This window comes from Panicum hallii, chromosome 3, assembly GCF_002211085.1.
Source record: "Panicum hallii strain FIL2 chromosome 3, PHallii_v3.1, whole genome shotgun sequence".
NCBI lineage: Eukaryota > Viridiplantae > Streptophyta > Magnoliopsida > Poales > Poaceae > Panicum > Panicum hallii.
This window is the reverse complement of record NC_038044.1, coordinates 61164381-61172027: the sequence shown is the minus strand read 5'-3', so window position 1 is coordinate 61172027 and position 7647 is coordinate 61164381. Positions and strand designations below refer to the sequence as shown.

The window sequence follows — 7647 nt, the reverse complement described above, 5'->3', positions numbered from 1 at the left end:
TTTGAAAACAACACTCCTTGATATAGACAGCTACACGGTGATAGCTAGTCAGTGTGGCAAAAATAAATGGCAAGTCGAACATAAAAAGAATAGAGTAAAGCACTTGCTCCTCATCACAGATGCTCCAAGTGGCAAACAATCTCATAGGCTGCATAATGTGAAAGCAGCCATGTTCACAAGCACTAGCAGTTAAATGGAATTAGAGAGGGTAATGAAAAACTTAAAGAGGGCCCAACCCATGAGCCCATCACACGTTAAGTTTGTATTGCCAGTACAACATTAAAGGAGCAATGCATTGTTCATCTCTGAGAAGTGAGAACAAAATATATGTACAAATATGTACTGCAAACTCCTCACCAAAAAGGAAGAAGATATTGCACAACAGACAACAATTACAAGTTACAACCATGCATGTAAAAAGCTCTGCTTTAGTGTAACAAACAAGAAGCACACCACCATAGTGTATCTGATAATGAAATCCAATTGAAAATTGACACCATAGGGGTCAGCTGTCATCTGCAACTTATATGGGGCTAGACGGAGGCTAAGAGTGGTGCAGTACGTTCATCCGAGTTCGAAGCACGTTGGATAGGTTTCAACGCTGGGTCACGGTATGCTGTTACAAGATTGCTGAAGAATTCAAGCATCTCTGGTTTGCTCTGTTCTTCTCTATCTTTCTTTATCAAAGACTGCATGTACAAAATGTGAAATGTGAAGATACTGCCATGACATAGCCACAGAAGTGATGACGGAAGAAAAAGGTAAGATAATAGTCATCACTCATCAGCTGTTGGTAAATAATGTACAGATCCAACAAGCATCAGTGTTGGTAAAGAGCAAACAGATCCACAAAAGCATGTGATGTAAGCCTCTGTAAACATATAGGAAATGTTACCTCCGTAGAGTATGCTTCAAAGATAGGGACAAATCTGTTCCGGCAAAATTCATTGAACAGAAAGGTCAGCACTGGAAGAGGTAGCAGCAAACTTGATGCAAGGGGAAGCTTCTTTAACCCAAATACTCCGATGGCAATTATATGCAGAACCACCAGAGAAAATATTGTTGTGTTGTGCACAATGGGCCAAAATTTTCCTCCAGTATCATACTTGGGTGCATATACATTAAAAAGCTGCACTTGCACCATTTGAAGTTAATCATATGAAGTAAAACATGCGCAGATTGAAAAAACCTTAGTCAAAATAGCTCGGCAAAACAAAGCTAAAGTGTTTCTAAAACACATATTCTGCTATTCTACTAGCACTACTTGATCAACCACACCATGAAAAGAGCGATTGAAATTATAAAGTGAAGACTGATTATATCTATCCAGTAAGAGTGTTCTATTCCTAATGACCTCGAATGCATGTCTTTCATTTAACATTTTGAAATAACCACGTGTAGTCACTTGCAATCTCATAACTAAAGTAACCACCCTGAGATAAAAAAAAAAACCTAAAAGATACACAAATCCCCTGCTTTTATCATCCAAGCATTGGCATTCAAAACTTACTATCATCAAGTCAACCAAAAAGATATCTTAAGCTTCACGCATAAAAGCTTCTTAACATGTCACTCATGCAAAACGTGTTATATAAGTCCAACACTAAATGGTCTATGTCACCCTTTTACTTTCAGGAAAGAGGAAATAACACTATTATGTGATACACCTACACATCCTGAGAAGCTAGTCATTAAAATTAAAAACAACTGGCGGGGGGAAGACTGCCCCCGCGGTATTACAACTGAGAAGGAAGCAAGCCGAGAAAACCCCCCAACCCCAGCTTCACCCTATAGAGCTGCACCGTAACCTGGTCCGATGCCGACCACGACCTACTGGGGTTGCGACTACTGCAACTACCCCCTGGTAGGAGGGCCCAAAGGTGCCACAGGCCGGCAACCTGCCACTATTTTTTTGGGATTACAAGCTGTTAGCATTAATATTGTTACTAGAGAGTTGTGTCCAGTTTCAGCTAGTGTCTAGGTTCATTGCTATTAGTGCTTGCTAGAATTTAGCTTGTAGAGAATAATGGGCAGATCATAGGAGGCATTGACTGCATCAATTAGGAAGATATATATCATGGGCCTGTATGAGATATAAATAAAAGGCGAAAGCCACCGATGTCGTGTGCTGATTGGAGCCAGTGATGTGAAAGGGGTCAGCGTGCATGAGCGATTACTAGAGGTGATCCTGTGTGTTAGTGAAGCTAGTTGCATGAGTGTGTTCCGAGGGTGCTGGTGTGCAGTGCTGAAGTAACAGAGGGTGCTGGTGTGCGATGCCGCAAGAAATCTGTGTCTTGCTCATTGTGTTTGTGTGTGATTAGAGAGCGAATTTTTTTGGTGCCAACAGGATTTGAACCCTGGCTAGTGTCTCCCTCAACGGGGGAGCTTACCACTACCCTATAAGAGTGTTGGCGAAGCTAGTAATCATATGCCTTATATTCACATCATCAGGATTTCATAAGCTTCTCATCATGCTAGAATTAGTTAATTAATCATATTAATCCAGCAGAACCAAATTCAGTAAACTCCTATGTATACTCAAGCAAATTCCAGTCATTTCTCAATAGTATGAACACATATCCTTTTCTTTTGGTAACTGTCTGCCTTTCAAAATACACAACTAGATATAACGACGTTTCAAACTTCATTCTGGTTGCATGACGATATATTGAGGATTACAAAAAAAATTATTAAGAAACTGAGAAAACAAACTGCAATTTTCTCACCTGATTACGAAATATGAAGTAGCCAAGGCAGAAGTAGACCAATACAAATGGGAGGATAAGGGGGGCTACAATAAAATATGTGAGCCCAAGAAGTCCAAACAAGAGGATACGCGGAATTTCACTATGATAGGGCATTGATGGAGCTTTGGAAGCGTCCCTCCTGCAACACTTTGCACACGTTCCCCATAGATGACAGAAAAGGGCAGCAGTTTGAGTGAGTTCAGATGTTATGCTTGTCCACGATGTCACCACATATGCAATAAAGAAAGAGGCCTACACAGCAAATACAAAACCAATGACAATTTAGCAGTGCACAATTATTAATATAGAGGCTTACCATACTAAAGAACTTGATAATCATTTAAGTGTATTTTACAATGAAGGACTCACAGTACAAATATGTCTACACAGATACAATAGACAGAGTCATAGGCTATGTTTAAGCTTATATGCCGGTTATTAAGGCTATTATCTTAGGAAACACATGTACTATATCAACTAAGGGTATCATGTCCATAGGAAAGAAAACGCCAATGATGAAGCATAAAAGGAAGAACATGTTCCAGAAGTATTTGTGATAACTATAACTTTCTCATATACACTCCAAATAATGAATCAAACGAGTGTTAGGTTCATTACAAGAAAAGCATGAGCTACCTGTGCAGGTACAAGAACTGCGAGTTTTGAGGGTAGTTCCTTTGGATTAAGGAAAATCTCGAATTGAACTAAGGCTGAACCAGTGAGAACATTGGCAAAGAACACAGTCCATATTGTAAACCGAAGCATCTTATTGCAAGCACTTCGCTCAATCCCACTAACAGAAACAAATCCTTGCATAGTTGAAAATAGCTTCATTATTGAGGGCACATAAGATGAAAGAACGTGAAGAATGACACTGGGAAGATATCCTGTAACCAGTTGACTCACAACAGCTCTGCAAGGACAAAACAAAATAATATCCAGTTAGTGAGGCTACCTGTAATGCACGAAAGCATTTTCAACAACAGGACACAGAATCTATGAAGGAACTAACATTTCCAGTATCTTCCTCAGGAAAGGCAGCCATTTCTCTACTTGTTCCAAATAGGTGAGTCCTTGAACAAATGCCACAACTAGGAGAAAGACAAGTATCAGGAGAACTGAAGCTACAAAAACTACAAACTTGGCAATCCATCTCTCCATGAAGGATGTTGAAAAGAAAGGCCAATAAACATCATGAGGATCAGGAGCATGCTCAGTTTGCCACTCAGTTGGATTATCTGACTGCCTAATGTAAATTGCATTTGCAGCACCATATCGAGACCTGAACGAAACAAAGGCAGCAGGAATTTCCTGAAGAGATATGAAACAATATCTACAGATCAGAAAAGAGCAAAATCTGTGTGCTTGAGTACCATGAGCCTCAGAAACAAATATAAATTCAGGATAAAAGTAAGTGTTAGTAATCTGCACAATTCAAAATAAATACAAGATCAGCACCTGTCTTCTAGTAGCATCTGACTGTTCCAGTCTAACATTCTCTTCTACGTCCTCCAGCCTTTTCTGGTATTTTCCAAGAAGATCATTTCTGCCAAATAATCCAAGAAATTTTCTTGGAGCATCTTGAGAAGACCGATGGACATACTTTAAGTTGGTAAGCTTTGTACAAATATTCTCAGCATCATTCTGGACAGATTTACAACCAGCCGTAGAGTAAGTGAAACCAGATACTAAATTCAGAAAATAAATTGCGAAGATGATCTCAATAAAAAAATGGAAATGATTTAGTGTCTACCATGTAGTAAAGCAAACAAGGAGCAATTACATAAGCATACATGAAAAATAAAAATGCTAAAAAAAAGCGACTTAAAAAGTGATGCACCAAATAAGGATGACAGTAATAAACAAAAAGCTCATGGAATGAACTATATTCTTCCATCCACCATCTTGGGATTCCCTTGGAACAATGTGGTATTTACAATAGATATCAGTGAGAACATGGATCTAGACTCTAGAGAACACTTCTCCAACCTAAAGCAATGTCCAATGATATTATTTGGAGGGGAAGATGTCAGTATACGTTGGACCAATCAGTGTATATACTTTGTCCAAGATATTGGTCATAGGAGCACTATACAGTAAGCTTCTGATTTATGAAAATAATTTCAATAACACATATATTGAGCACTGAGAAAATATCAACATGAAAACAAAATAGCAACTTTAACTACACTGCATTGCTATCGTAATAAGAAACAAAAAAAAATCAAACTAGTGAATGAAATAAAAAAAATTAGAGACCGAGTAAAACTAATACAAAATGCAAGTCTAGATGCAATATATCACTGAACAATCCATGAAAAATACGAAATACATCAATCAACAGACACCACATACAAGTATCTAGATACGTCGGTGAAATAATATTCATAATAAAACAATACAAAGTAGCAAAAAGAATTGAATCTTACAAGAAGATGACGAAGTTTGCCAGTTTGATGAACAACTGTGTGTGACAAGTAGGTGGATGAATGATACTCTCTGAAAAACTTATCAACTGCATCGCTCACCGAAACGCCATCAGATACTGGAATGGCACGGACAAGAACTGTGAAATGCTGAGGTAATGGCTTTGAAGTCATAAAATACTCTAGCCTCTTGCAAGAGATATATTTGTACTCCTGGAAAACAATATGGAAAATGTTTATAAAAACACATGAAACTAGTAAAAAATAAGAATTTTCACGAAACAATAGTTGCAGGATCAAATGCCAGACCCAACAAGTAGGCATTAATTGAACAGAGGTCAATGAGCTCTGATGAACTGTACTGATACTCGTAACACAGAGTAGAAGGTATGTATCCTTGTAAGGAAAAGGATGCATGCAAAAATGTCTAGCAAAAAAAGGTTGAATTACTCACATGATACAGTAGGTAGCATGTAATTCCTGTTATGATATAAACAGCTGAAAAGTGTAGCCACAATCTGCCAACCACATTACCACAGGTAATTAGTACACTTGCAGGCATTGGCTGAAGGGTAAAGATAATTTGTAATACATATATACTTGGTCGAACAAATGCATCAGCATGGAGAATTAAATACTAAAAAGACACTATGGACTCAATGGAACCGTAAACCCTTGCATGTCATCGCACCAGATTATAAATATTCCTAAAACATTTCCTCTGGTCTTTAGATCCCCATCCTTTGCCTATGACAAGCTAGCAGATGGTGGCATTGGCTCCAGATTTTTTTTTATTAAAACTAGCAGCTTAGCATAATTTATCATCAGATGAGTCGATTCAAGACCATTTTGCATTATTCCTATTGACACTAGACTAAGCAGTGGGGATTGAGTAAACTTGCTATCAAATTGAGCACATGAACTTAACACAAGCACAAGGAAGCATTCCAGAAGCTAAAAGGCCACAGAACAAAGTGGAACTCGGGAATCCTAACACCAACCAGAGCCAAAAAAAATAAAAAATCATATTAAGCAAAGGGGGAGTCCTAATTGCTCACTTGTTGGAGCCGTCCTGGACGTTGGAGACGCTGAAGAGCTCGATGGACTTGTTGGGCAGGTCGGAGAAGTCGATCGCCCGGAGCTGGTCTCCCAGGAAGTTGACCGGCAGCAGCACCCCGACCCCGAGCACCGCCGCTGCGGCGAAGACCCTGATGCTGCACGATCCAATCCCAGCAGCACGCGCGCACTCCATTAAGCCGGGGAGGAGGAGGAGGAAGAGGAAGAAGAAGAAGAAGAGAGCATCGAAGGGGGAGGAGTGAGTAGCAGGCGGGAGGGTTTTGGGGGCGGGGCCGACCTGAAGACGAAGATGCGGACGAAGACGACGCCGTCGAGCCCCGCGGCGGCGTGGACGTCCTCCTCGGAGCGCCGCCACGCCGCGGGGAGCCAGGGCTCGAGCGGCGCGTAGGGGCGGCGCGGGGCGTAGACCTCGACGTACGCCGGCCTGCGGCGGAGCAGCGTGTAGGCCGCGGCGAGGAGCACGGTGAGGGCCAGGTTGAGCCCCACCGACGTGGCGAGCGCCGAGAGGATCATCGCGCCCCGGCGGCGGCGGCGCCCCGAAGGTTCCTGGGCCCGGCGGGAGGCCGACTCCTCCGGCGAGGTGGGGCCGGGTGGTCAGTGGCAGCGGGAGAGGGCGGGTAAGGCTACTCGCCTCTCGCTTCCGCTTTGCAGCTGCCGCGGCGCACGCACGCCACGAGGCAAGACAAGATCACGATCGGAAAGAGGTTGGCTGATGAGGGGGCGAGGCGGGCCCACCGTGTCAGTGGAACACGTGGCGCGCGGGCGTGGCGTTTTGGTCGGCGCGGGTTTATCCGGAAGCGGAGACGCGTGGCCCCGCTTCTCGTGACGTGTCGTATGTACGTGGAGCTGCGTCGTTGACTGTCAGTGCAGGAGTAACTGCGGTCGACTTCACCGGTTTTCATTTTAGTTTCTCCTTTCATTCGAAAAAAAAAACTGTTCCTCCATGTCTTTTCAAAACAAATCTAAGGGCGGAGTATTGTGATGTGGCGAAAAAAATGATTTTCTTGTATATTGTATAAGCACAATATCAGAGCACCTCCATTATGCTAAGTCCAAACCAAAAATCCAAATTTTGCATTGGAACTTCCTAGATGTCAACCGTTTGACAGAGGACTTTGTCATTGCTTACATTGCAAAATCTGCATCACAGATAAAAGAAGAAAGGCATTTTTCAAATGAGACCAACAGCACAGCCATAAAACTGACGTTGGTTGTTTAGTTGGCCTAATGGCCTGTCTCGACTGTAAAAACCTAAGCGTTAGACAACATTCTTTTATTGTATTTACCTAAAATGCAAATGCTTCCAAGTTCCAGCTAATGACTTTTAAAATAGAACATAAAGCTACGAAGATTACTAGTTGAGGAGCCAAACATAATATATGATGACCACAATGAAG

General features: G+C 41.7%; 1 protein-coding gene across 1 annotated transcript; it reads right to left on the bottom strand.

Annotated features, from left to right (window-relative positions):
- Positions 1-254: 254 nt before the first annotated feature.
- Positions 255-6919, bottom strand: LOC112886124 (CSC1-like protein HYP1). Its single transcript, XM_025951913.1, has 10 exons — positions 6528-6919; positions 6232-6387; positions 5628-5691; positions 5177-5386; positions 4206-4391; positions 3760-4058; positions 3384-3660; positions 2727-2999; positions 896-1129; positions 255-689 (listed from the first exon to the last, which is right to left on the bottom strand). Exons 1-10 carry the CDS (start codon positions 6761-6763, stop codon positions 534-536), a joined length of 2091 nt encoding a protein of 696 aa, XP_025807698.1. The 5' UTR covers positions 6764-6919; the 3' UTR covers positions 255-533.
- Between the last annotated feature and the right edge of the window lie 728 nt (positions 6920-7647).

Bases quoted from the DNA above. Each gene is read 5' to 3' on its own strand.
- LOC112886124 (XM_025951913.1), bottom strand. From the start codon at position 6,763: ATGATCCTCTCGGCGCTCGCCACGTCGGTGGGGCTCAACCTGGCCCTC. The intron at 5,387-5,627 runs GTGAGTAATTCA...ATTGTTTTCCAG, and splicing joins CATGCTACCTACTGTATCAT to GAGTACAAATATATCTCTTG. The intron at 3,661-3,759 runs GTTAGTTCCTTC...TTGTCCTTGCAG, and splicing joins CTGAGGAAGATACTGGAAAT to AGCTGTTGTGAGTCAACTGG.